The sequence below is a fragment of the Capra hircus genome, chromosome 6 (assembly GCF_001704415.2).
Source record: "Capra hircus breed San Clemente chromosome 6, ASM170441v1, whole genome shotgun sequence".
Taxonomy (NCBI): Eukaryota; Metazoa; Chordata; class Mammalia; order Artiodactyla; family Bovidae; genus Capra; species Capra hircus.
Window position 1 is genome coordinate 116,000,614 of NC_030813.1, and position 19,829 is coordinate 116,020,442.

At 63.5% G+C, this 19,829-nt stretch overlaps 1 protein-coding gene across 1 annotated transcript; it reads right to left on the minus strand.

Moving 5' to 3' along the window:
- Nucleotides 1,296–19,346, minus strand: LOC108636241 (DNA polymerase nu-like). The gene is made up of 6 exons (XM_018049823.1): nucleotides 19,075–19,346; nucleotides 16,591–16,701; nucleotides 14,807–14,885; nucleotides 6,485–6,552; nucleotides 3,665–3,726; nucleotides 1,296–1,607 (listed from the first exon to the last, which is right to left on the minus strand). Exons 2-6 carry the CDS (start codon nucleotides 16,682–16,684, stop codon nucleotides 1,434–1,436), a joined length of 477 nt encoding a protein of 158 aa, XP_017905312.1. The 5' UTR covers nucleotides 16,685–16,701; nucleotides 19,075–19,346; the 3' UTR covers nucleotides 1,296–1,433.

Genomic DNA, 19,829 nt, shown 5'->3' on the forward strand with positions numbered 1-19,829 from the left:
CCCTGAGGTGCTGGGCTTCCCCCTGACCCCAGGGCGGGGGTCGGTGGTGGGGCGACCTGTGGGCAGGGGAGGCCCCCTGCTCCTATGTCCGTGGCCTCGACCCAGCCGCCCTGCGTCTGCCTGCCTGTCTGATGCTCCTTGGAGCCGTGGGCTCACGGGATGGGGTGAGGGGTGAGGCTGGGTGGGACCCCCAGGTCCTGTAAGGAAGGGCCATGGTGGGGGTTGGGGTGGTCAGCCAGGGATGGGGGCACTGAGAGCCCGGGGGGAGGTGCCCAGCATGCCCCGGGGCTGCGGAAGCCCGCCAGTGTGATGGCCCCCATGGCTGTCCCCTCCTGCTGGGGCTGCCTTCAGGGTCGGGGCGCGCCCCCTCTGCCCTTGGGGTGTCTGGCACGCCCCCTTCTCTGAGCCTGACTGGGTCCTGCCTGCCCCACGGGGCTGCCCGCACGCACAGGGGCCCAGCCTGGCCCCAGGACGGCGCTCCCAGGATGGTTGCTGGTCTGCACGAGGTCCTCCACAAGAGGAAGCAGTGGTCTCTGCCTCTGCGGCAACGGCATGAAGATGGGCTGTTGCTCAGACGCCAACACACGCCGGATGCAGTGGCATGGGGGGACCCCGCGCCCCCCACGAGGGTCAGGCGTGGCCATCAGGCCCTGCGTGCCCCAGGAGACCAGCGACAGTGATTTGAAGCATGAGAAAAACAGGCCTGGGCACGGTGAGCGGTGACGACCCCGTCACCCGGAAGAGTGAGGCCGTGTCCCGTGGGCTCGAGTCGCTGTAAGGCCAGGGTCCAGGCCGGGGCGGGGGGCCTGCTCCCCTCCTGGAGGGGCTCACCTCGGCCCTGCCGGATGAGCACCGTGACCCTCTTGGAGGGGGCTCTCAGAGTCGGGACCCAGACCAGGACGCAGGGGCGAGGCTGCACGGGGGGAGGGGAGCCCTGGGGTGAGCCGGGGTGGGGCGGGCCTGCTGGGGCCTGTCCAGTGAGGAGACCTCTCCGGCCGCGGTGTCCCTGTCGTCCAAGGTGGGGCGTCTCTGCTCAGGCCGCAGAGAGGCTCTGGGGTGCTCAGGCCAGACCCTCCCTTAGCCCCGGGGTGCCTGTGAGAAGCAGCTGGCGAGTGCCACCTGTGGGCCCACTCGGGGGCTCTGGGAGCCAGGCTGCTGGCTGCTCCTGGCTCCTGCGAGTGCTGCGCAGCTGCCCGGTGGGGGCACCCAGAGCGGCCCAGGCGCTTGTCCTGACTGAGGGGCCGAGGGCTGCGGGCACGGTTTCCCACCCCCAGGAAGGATTCACACAGACAGGTCAGGACAGCTCCTCCAGAGGCGTTTACTGCAGGTGGCCCCAGGGGAAGGTAGCGGTGACCACGCATGAAGCTCCGGCCTCGGGGAGGCCCGACCGCCGGCTGGGCGACGCAGGCTCTCTTCTCCGCTGTTGCCTGGGGCTACGGACCGAATGAAGGCAAAAAATGCAGGCGCAGGGGTCGGCGCTCCAGGGCTGGCGGGGGCCCAGCTGTTGCTTGGAGACTCGGCGGGATGTTGGTGGGGCCGGGGGCCCCCTGCAGGGGCACCAGGTGTCCCCACGAGCGGCCCACACTCAGGCTCACCTTCAGGGGCACCTGTGCAGGCAGCAGAGGTGAGTGCCCGGCCTTCCCGCCACCTCCTGGGCCCCCTGGCAGGCGGACTAGGGCCCATGGTGCACAGGCAGCCCCTTGCTCAGACACGTGACTAGGCACCCTGGCAGCTCTACTAGGAACAGACACACTCACACACACGCATGTGCACACACACTCATACACACATTCACACTCATACACACATGCACACACACATTCAGACGCATACACTCACGCACTCACGCACTCACACTCAGATATATGCACACACATACACTCACACACGCATATGCACACATACACACATCCACACACTCAGATACACACACATGCACACACACATTCAGACACATACACTCTCAGGCACTCACACAGGCATACATGCTCTTGTACACACATTCACACACGCAGATATACATGTACACACGCATATGTACACACGCATATGTGCACACACACATTCACACTTTCAGAGACACATGCACACACACATTCAGACACATACACTCTCACGCACTCACACGCACCCACACTCAGATATATGCACACACATACACTCACACACTCACACATACGCACACATACACCCACACACACAGATACACACACATGCACACACACATTCAGACGCATACACTCACACTCACACGCACCCACACTCTCAGATATATGCACACACATACACTCACACACACATGCATACGCACACACATACACTCATACACACATTCACACTCAGATACACATGCACACACACATAGACACATACGCATATGCACACATACACACACAAACTCAGATACACATGCACTCACGCACTCACACTCTCAGATATATGCACACACACACACACGCACACACATACACACTCAGATACACACATGCACTCATGCACACACACACATTTAGACACATACACTCTCAGGCACTCACACACAAGCACACATGCTCTTATACACACATTCACACACTCAGATATACATGCACACACACACGCACATTCATACACACAGACACATGCACTCACAGGGACATGCACACATACTCATACACACATCCACACACTCAGATACACACACATGCACTTACACACGCACACACACACACTCTCAGGCACTCACACATATGCACGCACACTCTTACACACACATTCACACACAGTCTCAGATACACACACATGCACACACACATTCAGACACACACACTCTCATGCACTCACACAGATGCGCACACACACTCCTACACACTCTCACACACACTGGCAGGCTTACAGGCTCCAGCATACCCACCCTGTCGTTGACGCCTCAACCTTGGCTGAGCCCCCTCACCTGCCAGGGCCTCTGTGTGGCAGGGAGGCCTTAGGGGCTGGGCCAGGTGAGGGGCTCAGGGATGGGGGGTGTCCCGGTGCCCTGTGGGCCCCTGGGGGATCGGCTGGCTCCAAGGTGTGCAGAGGGCCCTGGAGAGCTCTCCCTGAGGCCTGACCCTGAGTGGGCCCTGACCACAGCTCAGCAGCTCCTTCCCCACTGGAGGGTGGAGGGCACTGCAGTGGCCACCACAGGGCTACTAGTGGGGTGAGGCCAGGCTTCCTGGGCTTCCAGGGGGCCTCGGGGTCCCCACGTCTCCACCCACCAGGAGAACAAGCACAGACCACCCTGGATGATGGGTGGTCCCGCCCCTGGCTGGGCCCGGGGGTGCTCCTTCATGCTGCCAAGCTGCCACCCAAAGGGCGAGGTCGGGGTGAAGTGAACAGGGGACGGAGCACAGAGCAGGCTGCTCCCAGAGGAGCTGAGGGGAGACCGGCCCTTTCTTGCCACCCTACCAGCGGCTCCAGGCTGCCTGCAGTGCCTTCGGGGGGCGGTCTGCACGGCTTCGAGGCCTCCCGCCCCCTTGTTACCCCTCCACCTCCCGCACCTCCTGGGGGAGCCTGGACCCAGAGCTCTTCCCACGAGGACCTGGGGCCCTTCTGAGGGCTGCCTGCCAACGCTTTGGCTGGAATGGGCCTGGCGGGGGCTGGGGGAGGGCTGGCAGGGCTGAGCGTGGCCCGCGGCTCCGCCCCTCACCTGCAGCTGCAGCTCCAGCGCCGGCACGTGCTGCAGGGCCTCCATGGTTCCCTGGACAAGGGCTGGACAGAGCAAGATGGAGGCCGCTCGAGCCGACGGGCAGAGCCGCGCCAGGACACTCGGCCCCGGCTCCCCAGTCCCCCTGGGTCCTCAGGCTCCCCCCGGGTCCACAGGCTCCCCCCGGTCCACAGGCTCCCCCTGGGTCCACACGGTCCCCCCTGGGTCCACAGGTCCCCCCCGGGTCCACACGTTCCCCCCGGGTCCACACGGTCCCCCCGCGTCCACACGGTCCCCCCGGGTCCACAGGTCCCCCCGGGTCCACACGGCCACAGTCCCCCGCTGCTCGAGCAGCCCTGTGGCTCTCCCTGACAGCTTCCACCTCCCACTGGCCACGTCCACAGCTCGTGCTGGAGGCACCTTAACTGGCCCAGCTCCAGGCAGTGGGGAGCAGGGCCCTTGGCCCCCAGGGGCACCATAGCCTCCCCACTTCTCTGCCGCTGCCCCCGCCCCCTACCCACTGACCCCCCAACCCCCAGATGGCCAGGCTGGAGCAGCCCGGGTAGGATGGCCTGTGCCCCCGCCGAAACCCCTGTGAGGGTTCAGGTGGCAGCAAAGCCGCTAGGACAGCTGGAGGCACTGGGGGCTGGGGGCCTGTCACTGGGGGAACTGGGACGGGAGCGGCCCGTGGCGGGGTCAGCCGGCTCGGGCTTCCTCAGCGTTTGCACCAAGCCCTGTGCCCCAGGACGAGAGGACATTCCTCCCGCCCCATGTCAGCTGACGCTTGGGTACAGAAACTGCAGGCGGCTGCTGCCTGACCCCCACGGCCTCGGGGTTCACGGTGGCCTCGGGGGGCGCTGGGCCTGGGGCGCCTGAGCTGGCAGAGGACCCTGCTGGTGACGGGGCGGGGTGTGGGTCGGGCTGGGGGCCCCAGCCTGCTCTCAGGGTGCCAGCAGAGGCCCCAGCCTCGCTGGGGACTGCCGGGGTCCAGGGCTTCCCGCAGGGAGTCGGAGTCGGGACCTTGGCCCCTCACTGGGTGTGCAGGAGCCGCCAGGCCCTCGTGTGTCCCCTCTTTGTGAGATGGACCCGCTGAGGGACCCCAAGTAAGCAGCGGGCGGAGCTGGTGCTCCCTGTGGTCACCCTCGCTCCGAGCCCGCTCCGCAGGGTCCCTGAGGGCAGGCACCCAAGTGCCATGCAGCCTCAGCTGGCGTCTGCCCCCTGGGCCCCACCGGGTGTGTCGTGCCCGCCCAGCGTTCAGAGATGAAAGCAGCCCGGGCCACACCAGGCTTGCCTGCCTCGTGGTCCCTGGCTGGGTCGTGACCCCGGGGTGCCCCGAGCACAGCACCAGGTGGTGGCTCCCGAGTGCGGGCGGGGGGCCCCGTGTGTCTCAGGGAGCCTCGCCTCGCCGCCTGTCTTGGTGGCCAACGGCTGCCCCCACAACGAGGGGGACAGGACTGTTCCTAACGGGCTCTCTCCAGACGTGGGACTTTCTCTTTCCTTTGTGACTACAGGGAGCCCACAGCATTCCCTTCAGATGGTTTGTTTCAGACTTGTCATTTCCAAATCCATAGCTACCATGTAGGATGCGACCCTGTGTGGGGTGGGTCTGCGCAGGGTGGGGTCCCGTGTAGGGTGGGGCCCCTGTAGGGTGGGGTCCGTGCAGGGTGGGGTCCCGTGTAGGGGGGGTCCCGTGTAGGGTGGGGTCCTTGTAGAGGGGGGTCCCGTGCAGGTGGGGTCCCATGTAGGGTGGGATCCGTGCAGGGTGGGTCCCTGCAGGGTGGGGTCTGTGCAGGGTGGGGTCCCGTGTAGGGTGGGGTCCGTGTAGGGTGGGTCCCTGCAGGGTGGGGTCCGTGTAGGGTGGGGTCCAGTGTAGGGTGGGGTCCCTGTGCAGGGGGGTTCCGTGCAGGGTGGGTCCAGGCAGGGTGGAGTCCCATGCAGGTGGGGTCCCGTGTAGGTGGGTCCGTGCGGGGGGGGGGGTCCACGCAGGGTGGGGTTCCGTGCAGGGGGCGGTCCGTGCAGGGTGGGTCCGTGTAGGGTGGGGTCCGTGCAGGGTGGGTCCGTGCAGGGTGGGGTCCTGTGTAGGGTGGGGTCCGTGCAGGGCGGGTCCCTGCAGGGTGGGTCCCTGCAGGGTGGGGTCCGTGCAGGGTGGAGTCCCTGTAGGGTGGGGTCCCGTGTAGGGGGGGATCCCGTGTAGGGTGGGGTCCCGTGTAGGGTGGGTCCGTGCAGGGTGGGTCCGCGCAGGTGGCCTTCCCACTGGCAGGCTGGTCCCTGGAGGTGCAGCACTGAGGCCTGGAGTCTCCTCTTTACAGGCAGGTCTGCAGGCGGGTGGTGGTGGGGGGCTTGGCCAGTTGTCGCCCCAGAGCCGGGGGAGCAGGGGACCCAGCCCTGAGACCCTTGCCCAGCCTCCCTCCTCCACCAGTGGGGCTGGGCCGTCTGCTCCTGCACTCACGGGAGGCAGGAGAGGCCCCACGGCTTCGGGCACGGTTGCCGTGGCAGGAAGCCTGGGCCCCCTCGAGGACAGAGTCGGGGGCCAGGCTCTGGGCCGACAGCCGGGGGGCGGCCCCTGCTGCTCTCCTGCAGCCCGGCTCCCACAGCGGGGGCCCCAGTGCTGCCCCCATTTTCCAGGGCCCCCAGCAGGGCACACAGTGTTCTCTGGGGGCTGCTGGCCGAGGTGCGGCCCTCTGGGCCTCTCAAGGGCCCCTAGACCAGCCTGGGCATTCTGCAGGTGCCCCTTGCAGCGGGTAGGGAAGGGGCCTGTGAGTCCCCCAGGAGAAGCTTTAACTATTCCTGAAACAGGAGCAACCCCGGCCCCTGGGGGCTCACCTGTGAATTCAGGAAGCTGTGAATCCTCCACTTCAAACAGCAGCTCATCGTGAATCTGGGCAAGCAACCTGCAAGGCACGTGGGGAGGAGACGCCCTGGTGCTCCTGCAAGGCACGTGGGGAGGAGACGCCCTGGTGCTCCTGCAAGGCACGTGGGGAGGAGACGCCCTGGTGCTCCTGCAAGGCACGTGGGGAGGAGACGCCCTGGTGTTTGGGCCTCTGCCTGTGCCCGGCGGCGGCCGTGGGGCAGGGGGCGGGTGCCCGGGGGTGTGCGCGGTGCCCCACGGCGCTGGCACCAGCAGCCCAGGGGGCTGAGGCTCGCGGGAGCGGGAGGACCAGGGTGGGGAAGCAGCTGGGGTCACCGCTCTGTCACAGGACAGCCTCTGGGAGGAGAGAACGGGGCTCAGGAGGGAGGCGCCTGTGGGGAGCGGGTCAGCACGAGGGCCTGGCGCCCCGCCTGCCCCCTCCCCCAGAGGAAGCTGAGGACGCGCTGGGGCAAAGCCTTTGAGAAGAGCCCCTCTCCCCACCCGGGACTTCCCTGGGGTCCAGCGCTTAAGAATCTGCCTTCCGGCGCAGGGGATGTGGGCTCCATCTCGTATCAGGGGACTGACGGCCCACGTGCCTCGGAGCAGCCAAGCCCACAAGGCACAGGCACCCAGCCCAAGCACAGACCCCGTGTGTCGCAGCTACGGCTCGACGCAGCCAAACACAAACAAAAGGATGAACACACGCGGAAAGAGAGGGGCTGAAGACCCCACCTGCTGCTGCTCAGCCAGCCACACAGTCGTGTCCGACTCTGCGACCCCACGGACCACAGCATACCCAGCTTCCCTGTCCATCACCAACTCTCGGAGTTTGCTCAAACCCATGTCCGTCGAGCCGGTAAGGCCATCCAACCATCTCACCCTCTGTCATCCCCTTCTCCTGCCCTCAATCTCTCCCACCATCAGGGTCTTTTCCAATGAGCTGGCTCTTTCCAATAGACGTTAGAGGAGCCCCCAAGACCATCACGGGGGCAGGACCCCAACAGGGACTGATCTCTAGCTCTGAGTGACCTCTCAGAGGCCACTCTGCGGGCACACGACCCCAGCCAACAGCCTGGGCACCTCAGAGCTGTCCTCTGGGCCACTTCCTGCCCTGAGACACCACCGCACTCCCTACCCTGCACCCTGGACTCCGGGCCCCGGGGCTGAGCCGCAAGGGAAGGGTTCGCGCCCACTCCAGCCCCTTCCGCTGGGTGGGTCCTGGCTCCATGCCCTCTCTGAGCGCCCTCAGGCACCCCCTGGAGAGGGTCTGTCCCCACCCACCTCGGGGTACATGGACGCCGCGGTGGGAGGAGGTGTGGGGGCCACAGAGCACTGTTGAGGGGCTGGGGTCCTGGGGGGACTTGTGCTCACGTGCTGTGTGCCCGGGGTGGGGGTGGAGGAGGGGGGCACCCCAGGCATCAGGCCCTGCAGCTCTGCGTGGCCGCCCAGGACCTGGCCTGCTGGGGCCGTGACCCTGGCCCTGGAACCAGCCCCTGGCTTGGCAGATGGAGGAGGCGCCCCCTGAGCGCTCAGGGAGGGGACGGCGGTGTGGTACCCATGGCCCTCAGCAGGGTGGGCAGCCTGCCCTCTGTGTGAGCCTGCCTCTGCTTCCAGCTGCTTCCCAGGGAAGGGGCCACCCCCTGCCCTCGTCCCCGCACGGCCTGTCCGCAGCAGGCACAGAGCTTGCAGGAAGGGGCAGCACATGTGGCGAGGCGCGGTACCCCCCCATCCCCGACAGTGGGCAGCAGGGTGGTGGGTCTTGGCTGGAGGCAGGGAGCTTCAAGACCAAGAGGCACAGGCCACCTGGGTCTACTCGCCCCTTCTCTGGGGCCTGGTGGGGTGGCAGTGAGGCTGGGCCCCCGCCACCGGCGGTGGGGGCCCCGCTAACTCCCAGGAAGGCTCTTTAAAAGGGTAACTTGCGGGGGGATGGGGGTCAGGTACACCTTCTATCACCACTACTTCCTCATTGTGCCTGTGAGGTGCTGTGATTGCCGGAGCAGCCACCCCCGTGCTGGCACCAAGAGGGGAAAGGCCAAGGAGCCAGAGGGGCCTCAGCCTGCTGCCCTGAGCCTCTGAACCAAAGCCAGCACTGGTGCTGGACTCCTGCCCGTGGGGACAACCCACCTGGGGGACAGAGCTACTGGGACCAGGCACCTGCGACCCAGCTTCCTAGGGGTGTGCGGGAGCGGATTCACCCACAGGGCACGTGGGGTCCACGGGGAGCGGGCCGGGGGCCGGAGTTTTCTGCACAGCCTTGGGATCATGGCTGGCACGTGGTCCTCCCGGAAGACAGCCCAGCCGGCGGCATCAGCACTCGCTCTCTGAAGCCGACGCCAAGGCCTCTGCTGTGCTCTTAGGCTCCCAAGGGGACTGAGAGTTCCGAGGGGCAGAACTCAGAATAGGCACTTGTAACTTCTTCCAGATTTAGCAGCAAGAGTTCTCACACTTCCCGAAATCACACGGTGAACTTCTGAGCTGCTGGCGCGGCCGAGACCGAACTGCAAGGCCGTGAGTCACTCACACCTCGCTCCACAGCTGACTGCGAGGTCACTGTGCTTCCAACTGCAAACTGGGGCACGGGAGGTGCCCCAAGTGGGTGGTGAGCGCGGGTGTCAGACCCGCTGCTTCCTGGGAAGCCAGCTGATGCCCCGTCCACTCGTCCTGCGCTGATGGCAGGCCAGGCTGCACAGAACGCGCTCCCGTGGAGACGCCCCATCAGAGCCGCAGCCCGTCTCCCGTCTGTGCCCAGGGCGGCTCCCCGCCAGGTCAGCCCAGCTCTGAGTGCTTAGAGTGCAGGAGGCCTGGCTGCAGGCCTTGAGGGGTGCAGCGAGGCCCTCGCCCTCTGTTGCGCTGACGCTCAGGGCTCCCTCCTGCTGTGGGCTGACCGGCTGCCCCTGGGAGGGGGCAGCTCACGGCCTGGTGCTCACAGGCAGCTGCTGTCGGACAGGTGCCTGGAGGATGCGGACCCTGGGGGCCACAGGGCCAGCTGCTGGGAGGCTCGTGTCCGCCCCGGCAGGGGTGGTCGGCACATCCTGGGGCTGCAGCGCCCGTGGGGCTCGGCCTGGACGCCCGTGTCGTGGGCGGCCCCGGTCCCTGTGCCCTCGCGCCCCATGAGGCCGCCTCTTGCTGCCTGGCGGGCCCAGTTGTCTCCTCTGTCGCCCGGGCACCTCCGCTGCCCCTCCTGTGGCCGGAAGCGCAGGGGCCCAGGTGCGTCTCAGCCTGATGGGGCCCTGGAGTCGCTGCTGCCTTCAGGAGGGCAGAGAGCAGAGGGCAGAGGGCTGCCGGTGTGGAGAGATGAGTCTGCAGTCCTATACCCCAGGCAAAGGGGCAGGGAGGGTCCTCTGGAGGCCATGTTGCCGCCGAGGGGCTGCGGGCCTCTGAGAGCCCAGGGTGAGGAGGTCCGGTGCTGGTCCAGGTCGGGTGAGCTGGGCCGTGTCGCGATGCATTCCCAGCCTCCCTTCTCTGCACGTGTGAGTTGGAATGCACAGTCCCCAAGCTTCCCTCCAGCCCCGACGTGTTCTAAGACCTGGGAGGCCTGTCCCCCGTAAACAGAGAGGAAGGGGCTCCCTGGGCAAGGGCGGTGTGGGGGTCAGGAGCCCCCAGCCTTCCACCGCAGCCCGTGGGAAGCGAGCGGGGTTGGCCCCGTGGCTCCAACCCGGTGAGGGCGTGTTGGCAGCCCAGGCGACGTGGCCCGGCCTGGGCTCCGGGCACCTGGCGCGTGCCTGCCCCTCCACCGTGTGGCCACGTTCTTGGGCACAGTGTGGACGCCCTGCTACAGTTTCTAAAGCGGTGGGATGCGGTCGACGTGTCTTGTTTCAAAACATGTCTCTTGCAGACAGTGGGTAGAGGTGCCCGCGTGCTTCTGAATTCCTCTAAACAGCCCCAGACCCTCGTCTGCCAGCACCCCTCCCGTGGCCTGCAGAAACTTCCTGGACCTACAGCAGCGCGAGGCAGAGCAGGCCCTGGTTTCTGGCCTCTGCCAAGATGGAGAGCGGGCCCGGGCCGCGCACACCCTCGGCCAGGTCACCCCCGGAAACGACGCCTCCCTCCAGGCCTGGGTGCCGGTGCTCCTCCCCAGGCTGTGAGGTGACCCACGGCCAGGTGCGCTGACGCCCCACAGGCTGGCGAGAGCATCCCCCTCCCGCGCCGCGGCGCAACACCATGTTCCTGGGCCAGGCCTCTGCCCAGGACGTGTTGCTCTACGGCGGCGCCGAATCACCCAGAGAATGCAGGCTCCTTTGCTGCCCTGCACGCGGGATTGTTGGTGCCGTCTTTCTAAATTCCGAGAACAGACTTTTGGACTCAGTGGGAGAAGGTGAGGGTGGGATGATTTGAGAGGATGGCAGTGAAACACGTACATTCAGTTCCGTTCAGTTCAGTCGCCAGTCGTGTCGACTCTTGCGATCCCATGGAGTGCAGCACGCCAGGCCTCCCTGTCCATCGCCAATTCCTGGAGTTTACTCAAACTCATGTCCATCGAGTCAGCGATGCCATCCAGCCATCTCATCCTCTGTCATCCCCTTCTCCTCCCGCCTTCAATCTTTCCGAGCATCAGAGTCTTTTCCAATGAGTCAGTTCTTCGCATCAGGTGGCCAAAGTATTGGAGTTTCAGCTTCAGCATCAGTCCTTCCAGTGAATATTCAGGACTGATTTACTTTAGGATGGACTGGTTGGATCTCCTTGCAGTCCAAGGGACTCTCAAGAGTCTTCTCCAACATCACAGTTCAAAAGCATCAATTCTTCAGGGCTCAGCTTTCTTTACAGTTCACCTCTCACATCCATACATGACTACTGGAAAAACCATAGCTTTGACTAGACGGACCTTTGTTGGCAAAGTAATGTCTTTGCTTTTTAATATGCTGTCTAGGTTGGTGATAACTTTCCTTCCAAGGAGCAAGCATCTTTTAATTTCATGGCTGCAGTCACCATCTGCAGTGATTTTGGAGCCCAAGAAAATAAACTCTGCTACTGTTTCCCCATCTATTTCCCATGAAGGGATGGGACCAGATGCCATGATCTTAGTTTTCTGAATGTTGAGCTTTAAGCCAACTTTTTCACTCTCCTCTTTCACTTTCATCAACAGGCTTTTGAGTTCCTCTTCACTTTCTGCCATAAGGGTGGTGTCATCTGCATATCTGAGGTTATTGATATTTCTCCTGGCAATCTTGATTCCAGCTTGTGCTTCCTCCAGCCCAGCGTTTCTCATGATGTACTCTGCATAGAAGTTAAATAAGCAGGGTGACAATATACAGCCTTGACGCACTCCTTTTCCTATTTGGAACCAGTCTGTTGTTCCATGTCCAGTTCTAACTGTTGCTTCCTGACCTGCATACAGATTTCTCAAGAGGCAGGTCAGGTGGTCTGGTATTCCCATCTCTTTCAGAATTTTCCACAGTTTATTGTGATCCACACAGTCAAAGGCTTTGGCATAGTCAATAAAGCAGAAATAGATGTTTTTCTGGAACTCTTTTGCTTTTTCCATGATCCAGCGGATGTTGGCAATTTGATCTCTGGTTCCTCTGCCTTTTCTAAAACCAGCTTGAACCTCTGGAAGTTCATGGTTCACATACTATTGAATCCTGGCTTGGAAAATTTTGAGCATTCTTTGACACTGCCTTTCTTTGAGATTGGAATGAAAACTGACCTTTTCCAGTCCTGTGGTCACTGGTGAGTTTTCCAAATTTGCTGGCATATTGAGTGCAGCACTTTCACAGCATCATCTTTTAGGATTTGAAATAGCTCCACTGGAATTCCATCACCTCCACTAGATTTGTTTGTAGTGATGCTGCCGAAGGCCCACTTGACTTCACATTCCAGGATGTCTGGCTCTAGGTGAGTGATCACACCATCATGATTATCTGGGTCATGAAGATCTTTTTTGTACCGTTCTTCTGTGTGTTCTTGCCACCTCTTCTTAATATCTTCTGTTTCTGTTAGGTCCCTACCATTTCTGTCCTTTATCGAGCCCATCTTTGCATGAAATGTTCCCTTGGCATCTATAATGTTCTTGAAGAGATCTCTAGACTTTCTCATTCTATTGTTTTCCTCTATTTGTTTGCATTGATCGCTGAAGAAGGCTTTCTTATCTCTCATTGCTATTCTTTGGAACTCTGCATTCAAATGGGTGTATCTTTCCTTTTCTCCTTTGCCTTTCACTTCTCTTCTTTTCACAGCTATTTGTAAGGCCTCCCCAGACAGCCATTTTGCCTTTTTGCCTTTCTTTCTCTTGGAGATGCTCTTGATCCCTGCCTCCGGTACAATGTCATGAACCTCTGTTCATAGTCCTTCAGGCACTCTTGTCTGTGAGATCTAATCCCTTGAATCTGTTTCTCACTTCCACTGTATAATTGTAAGGCATTTTAGTTAGGTCATACCTGAATGGTCTGGTGGTTTTCCCTACTTTTTTCAATTTAAGTCTGAATTTGGCAATAAGGTACATAGGGCTTCCCTGATAGCTCGGTTGTTAAAGAATCTGCCTGCAATGCAGGAGAGCCCGGTTCAATTCCTGGGTTGGGAAGATTCCCTGGAGATGGGAAAGGTTCCCCACTCCAGTATTGTGGCCTGGAGAATTCCAGGACTGTATAGTCCACGGGGTCACAAAGCGCTGGGCACGGCTGAGTGACTTTCACTTTCTCGTTACATCATGGGGAACAGATGACCAGTGTAAGTCCAATGCGTGAAGCAGGGCACCCAAAGCCAGTGCTCGGGGCGACCCAGGGGGATGGGTGGGGAGGGAGGGGGCGACCCAGGGGATGGGTGGGGAGGGAGGGGGCGACCCAGGGGGATGGGTGGGGAGGGAGGGGGCGACCCAGGGGGATGGGTGGGGAGGGAGGGGGCGACCCAGGGGGATGGGTGGGGAGGGAGGGGGCGACCCAGGGGGATGGGTGGGGAGGGAGGGGGCGACCCAGGGGATGGGAGCGGGTTGGGGCGACCCAGGGAATGGGTGGGGAGGGAGGGGGGCGACCCAGGGGATGGGGTGGGGAGGGAGGGGGGCGACCCAGGGAGATGGGTGGGGAGGGAGGGGGCGACCCAGGGGATGGGAGCGGGTTACGGGCGACCCAGGGGATGGGTGGGGAGGGAGGGGGCGACCCAGGGGGATGGGTGGGGAGGGAGGGGGGCGACCCAGGGGGATGGGTGGGGAGGGAGGGGGGCGACCCAAGGGGATGGGAGGGGGTTAGGGGCGATCCAGGGGATGGGGTGGGGTGGGTTAGGGGCGACCCAGGGGATGGGTGGGGGTTAGGGGCGACCCAGGGGATGGGTTGGGGTGGGGGGGGCGACCCAGGGGGATGGGTGGGGAGGGAGGGGGCGACCCAGGGGGATGGGTGGGGAGGGAGGGGGCGACCCAGGGGATGGGAGGGGAGGGAGGCCGTGTGGGGGTCAGGATGGGGGGCGCATGAGCGCCTGTGGCCGATTCATGTTGATGTATGGCAGAAACCACCACAGTATTGTAATTATTCTTCAATTAAAACAAACAAACAAAAAGAATGTAGGCTCCACGGTGACCATGGGCAGGAGGAAATGTCTGGAGACTTAAAGGAGAAAGCTTCCTGAGGGAAGGTGGGCGACCTCAGGTGAGGGAAGCGCCCTTCGCCCTGAGGATGTACGAGCGCCAGAAGCCACAAGGAACGTGGCGAGCTCTGCCGAGGGTGGCCCCGGGCGCAGGTCCCCGTGCCCCAGGAGGGGTCCCCTGCCCCCTCCCTGCCCAGGGGGGTCCCCGTGCCCCAGGGGGGGTCCCCGTGCCCCAGGGGGGTCCCCTGCCCCGGGGGGGGGTCCCCTGCCCCAGGGGGTCCCTGTGTCCCAAAGGGTCTCTGTGTCCCAGTGGGTCCCAGTGGCGGCAGGAGAGGGGTCCAGCTGTCCTCACCCCTGGGGACATGCTGCAGGCGCGTGGGGGTGAGCACATGCCCCTCAGGGTGGGCCCATGACACGCAGCGTTTCCGGAGCTTTCCCCACCTAACCCGACGCGCACTTTGCCCCGGGTGGGGGCAGGCTGAGCCCCAGGGAGGGGTCCTCGGCAGGGCAGGCTCCCCCCATGGCCACCCGCAAAGCCGGAGGCCTCTAGGGTGAAGCGGGCAAACGTCCGTGGAGGCCAAGGTGGGAGGGGGAGACCGGGGGCTGTCAGGAGGGGACCCTGGAATCCAGGGGGAGAATTCACCCCCCCACCTGCGCCCAGGCTGGGACCTCGGGGGCCAGCAGGGCTGGGTGGAGCACACCAGGGCAGAGCTGGAGCTGGGGCGGGCAGCAGGCCCACACCCCACCGGGGAGGGCAGGCCCTGGGGGCCGGCGGCTCGCTCACTGACCTGGCCGTTAGGGTAGGTGATGTGGCCACAGCCGTGAAGACGCAGATCATGGCCATCTTGCAGAGGTCGGCAGCCGAGCCTGTGGGACCAAAGGGCTGCAGTTCAGGTGCTGTGTGAGGCCCGGCCTGCACCCTGCCGCCCGGGCAGGCAGGCTGAGCCGTCCACACCGCAGGGTGTGTGCCCCCGCACCCAGCAGGTCAGAACCGCGGGTCTCCCTCTGGCCTCTCTGCTCCTCTGGACCTGGCCCCTGGCCAGCTCCTCATCTGGAGGCTCCGCTAGGCAAGGCTCCCTCTCAGACGACCTCGGTCACGGCCAGGTTCATTTCCTTGGAGCCAGCGGACGGAGGTTCCTGCTTCCTGGGGGCCGTGGGCCTCACCCTGGAGCGCACTTGACTCCGCCATGGTCAGGGCCTCGGACTCTGGCCCCTAAACCTTCTCTCGAGGGCCCACCTCGTCAGGCCAGGGCCCCCTCGGATGTCCCACCTTGGCCTGGCAAGCTGAGGTCAGCTGACTGAGGTCCCTGCAGACTTGCTTTTGCCTCATAACGCGGCTTCCCAGGAGTCCCGGGAGCAGGGTCTCAGCGCGCTCATGGGTTCTGACTGCACCGTGTCCCCCACACCGGCCGCAGGACAACGGGGCCGGGACTGAGGCCCTGGATCATCCCTACTCCCGCAGCCCGCCCACCAGGTGGCCCTTGACCCTCGGCAAGCCTCAGGCTCCCAGTGTGCGGAGTGGGGCGGGGCCAGTCACACAGTCAGCGGGCACTCTGCGAGGTGGGGGCCAGCCTAGGGGAGCTGCTCATTCTGGTACCCAGCTCACAGTGGGTGTCTCAGCAAGTGGCTTTGCTCCTGGGATGGGACTGAAGCTCAGGTCTCCGTTGCTGGCCTTAAGCCCTTTGAAGTTCCCAGGTTCACAGAGAAACAAGCCTGCAGTCTGTGGGCCGCCTCCCCCAACATCAGGGCAGCAGCTGCCCCCAGGGCACAGTGGGGTTGCTGGCCGTGCCCGCTGGTCTCTGCGGCCAGCCTGCTGGCCTCTCCGTGGGGCTCGTGGGGACTCGGGGCCTGGGGACGCTCTGCCCTGGCTGGTTGTTGAGAGGCTTGCTGCCTTAGGAGGAGTGGGCGGGCTGAGAGGAAGTGAGGAGACCGGAGGGAAGCAGGGTGTGGCTGGGGGGCCAGGGCGGAGGTGGGGCAGTGTCCTCTCTGCTGGCCAAGCGAGGCACGAGGCTGAGCCAGGGCAGCACCGCACCGGCCTCTCCGTGGGCTCGCCCTCCGTCCCCCGCAGCCCACGCCTCCCGCTCCGGATCTGCTGGGTGCCTCCTACGGCAGACACCCCTCCCAGGCTCCGTCCCGCCTCCAGCCCTGCCTCTGGGCCTGCAGGCCTTGGCTCTCCACCCCTGAGCCCTGGGGTCACAAGTGGGGCACAGCTGGGCTGCCAGGCTCCCAGGGCCTCCTGAGGAGGGTGCCGGGTGTGTGGACCGTGGTCACGCCCCTGCCCTCTCTCCGCCCGGAAGCCCAGGGGCTCCCAGAGCTGGAGGCCCGAGCACGTGGGCCCTCCACCCGCCTCCTGCACGGGTCCCTGGAAGGTGCGCTGGGCCCTTCCACACCTGCCAGGGGTGCAGTGAGAGTTTGGGCCAAGAGTCGTGGGACGGGTCTCCGTTTGACTCTAGCGCTGGCGGACGACCTCCAGGAGCATGCCTGCTGCCTGCAGAGCTGGCCTCGCAGGGGCCGCCCCGACAGTCGCCCGTCCGGCGGGGCTGACAACCCGGGAGGAGAGGGGCTCCGGCACCTTGCACCACGAAGTTCACCGCCTGCCGCTCCGCCTGTGCCCGAAGCTGCGGGTCGTGAGCTCGGATCCTGGGCAGTGGCCTCCTGCGGCCCATGATGGACTCCACGTAGCCTGCGGTCCGGGAGGAAAGCAGGCGGAGGGCAGTGGGGAGCGGGAACGGCGCCCAGGGCCCTGCCCTCTGGCCGCAGCTGCTCCAGCGGAGGTCCAGCCCAACGCCCCGCCCCACCCCGCCCCACCCCGCCGCAGCCAGAGCTCCGCCCAGAGGCCTTCAGTCCGTGTCCAGCGCAAAACACGCTGTTCTGTGTGGACACGGATTCTGTGTCGGGAAGCGGGACAGAGGCAGGGGCCTGGGCTTGCCTAGTGGCAAGCTTCACACCCTCTGTGACTTCTGTGATGCACTTAGATCTGACATGGGACAGAAGGGTGATTTTTACACTAAAAGGTGAAAAGCCACGTGGGGGACTTGGGTGCAGGAGTAATTCTAGACAGTGGCAGCTGGAACTGGGGAGGAAACATCAACCCTTGGTCTGCTCAGGGAGCGGCTGGGGGTCTGCGCACATCCCTTACTCCAGGGCCGGGCTCCGTGGGCCCCAAGCTTCCGTCCCTGGGATCCTCTTTAGGGAAAAGAGCCAAGAAGTGCCCTGTTGGTGATGCTCCTGACCGGTGAGGACGCTGGCTTTGCTAGGTGTTGGTAAGAACTAAATCCCCAGCTTGATCTTACACGTGTCTGGGGCCTGGGAGAACCACTAGTACACGTGGTCATTACAAGAACGACCGTGTCCTGAGCGCTGGCTACAGAGCGCCTAGTGAAGGCCGCCTCTGCCTCTGTGGTTTCCCAGGGATTTCTGACTGCATGCCGGGCACCGTGCTTCCTAAGCCTGCATCGTCTGGGTGGACTTGCTCACTTGCGGGCCACGTCCCAGGGTTGGGGCTCCAGGGAAGCAATGAGCTCCTGGTGTCAGCACGGTGCCTGGCACTGGGTAGGCGTTCAACACACGCGTGTGGCATAACTGAGCATCACTCTCTGCTCACATGTGCAACGCTGGGTCAGAGGGCACCTGCGCTTCGCGCTGGGAAAAGGTACTGGGCAGGCCTGCAGGGCCTCCCGCGGAAGGGACCCTGGCCTCACCGGGCAGCCGGGGGCGGGGCGGGGGTCCCAGCTGGCACCTCCGCGAGCCCCGTGGACTCGGGAAGCGGCTGTCCCCTTGGTCTCCTCCTCTCCCTCTGGAAGTGGGCAACGGGGCCGCCCAGGCGTCTGAGTCGTGGTGAGGACTAGGTCAGTGTGATGGGAGCCCGTCGACACCGGCCCACGCCACGTGGCACAAGGGCCTGCATTTGACTGTCTCCACCCGCAGTGGCTCCGTGGACTGACTCATTAACACTGCTTCTGTCACCGTCTAACCTTTCGTAATCGGTGGCCTTTTGTCCCATCCAGCTGTGGGGGTCACCCTCGGCCCAGGGAGCCTGAGGCCCGTGGGGCGCTCCTGGGGGGTGGAGATGGTTTGCCGGCTTCCTGGAGCCCCCAGGAGGCTGCCGCACCTGAGCACTGACCTGGCCCCGCTCGGGCTGGTCAGCCCAGGGGGAGCTGTGCTCGCGGGCTCCTGAGAGAGGGTCAGCAGTGAGCCCCTGGGGCGGGGGTGGGCCCCGGACCTGCTCTGGGATGCGCGCCGAGCCCCGCTCCGCGTCTGTTCCAGGAGCCGCCGTGGCGCCGACCTCCTCCCCCTTTCGTCTGCTCTGCTGCTCTTTGCCACGTGTCTCGGGTGGAGGACTGTCTTTTATGTCCACAGACTTGTCTTCCTTTTTGAAACACTTAAAAAAAATCCCTTCATCTTTAAATGGTGGCCACGTCTCACCGTTTTACAATGGGACACTTATACTGGCATTCATTTCTGAAATGTCTGTCCTTCACTTGGGACTTTTTAGAGCCCTACACTGGAGACTTCCCCGGTGGCCCAGCGGTTGAGACTCCGTGCTTCCACTGCAGGGGCGAGGGTTGGATCCCTGGTTGGGGAACTAAGATCCCCCGTGCCGTGAGGTGCACCCAAAGAAACAACCAAGAAAAATAATCTCCAAGATGATCCAGGAAAGCGGTGAGCCTTTCAAGCAGGCAGATGGACGGATGGCCTCAGGTGCAGATGTGAAGCTGCCTTCCTATCCCACCATGGTCACAGAACAGCTTCTATTTGATATCCTTGGAAATCTGTGGCCAGACTGTGGGCAAATTCTGTAGCTAAACCACAGCTTTCCATTTCCAGGTGCGGGACTCGCTCTCTCCGTGAGCCCGCCCACTCAGCATTTCCCACTCACGCCGGGGGGGTGAGGCCTTGAGGAGGGCCTGGCTCTGGACCCTCCTCACATGGAGTTTGTGGTCCCACCTCCCCAGCGGGGCGGGAGCTCACCCGGCTCCAGTGGCCCCCACCCCCCACCAGAGGGGGGCCCGGGAGGAGGGGCTGCTGCCCACAGCTGTGCTCGCAGCTGGCTCACCTGTCTGCTGACATCGAGCAAGGGTTGCTTGGGTGAAGTCCTTTATTTTCTTGTACTTCTGCAGAAAGCTCTCCAAAAACCGGGCAGCTTCCTGAGCAGGAACTCCGAGGCAAGCAGCAAGCCGGTCCTTCCCTGTGTGAGCAGAAACTCGGTCAGCAGTCAGCCTAACTCTGACCCCGTGGGGCCCAGGGGCACCAAGCAGTGACCAGCATGCGTGGAAGCGAGTCCACAGAGGCTCTGGAGAGACTCGGGGAGTCAAGGCCTGGTGGGCACTCCTGCCTCTTCTGACCACTCAGGATGGTGCTGGCTTTTGGCTCCAGGATCTAAGTGCTTGGTGCTGGCCAGTCTGGACCGGGGCCTGGTAAACGCTCGTTGATTAGAATGCTGACCAGGGCGTGGCAGGTGATTCAGGGGGTGCGGACCCGATCGCAGCCTGTCCAGAGGGAGGCCTGCCCCAGAACTGGGGAGGCTGGGGAGTGTGGGGGCATAAAGAGGAAGGGAAAGCCCCCGGGCCAGGTCATGAGGGTATGGTGGTGGGGAGCTCCCTTCCAGGGGATTTTTTTTTTTTAACAAATACATCTGGTCCAGGCTAATATTTGGTTCTTTCAAATCAGTTCTTTGGTGATCTGACGAAGCTTCTTATAGCAAGATCTCTGGTCAGAATAGCACCCCAAGTTCCAGGACAGGACCCCAAGTTCAAGAACAGGACCCCATGTTCCAGGACAGGACCCAGAGTTCCAGCGCTGCACCCCGAG

Bases quoted from the DNA above. Each gene is read 5' to 3' on its own strand.
- LOC108636241 (XM_018049823.1), bottom strand. From the start codon at position 16,684: ATGGGCCGCAGGAGGCCACTGCCCAGGATCCGAGCTCACGACCCGCAG. The intron at 14,886-16,590 runs GTGCCGGAGCCC...TTGGTCCCACAG, and splicing joins GGTGAACTTCGTGGTGCAAG to GCTCGGCTGCCGACCTCTGC. The intron at 3,727-6,484 runs GTGAGCCCCCAG...TGCTCTGTCCAG, and splicing joins ACAGCTTCCTGAATTCACAG to CCCTTGTCCAGGGAACCATG.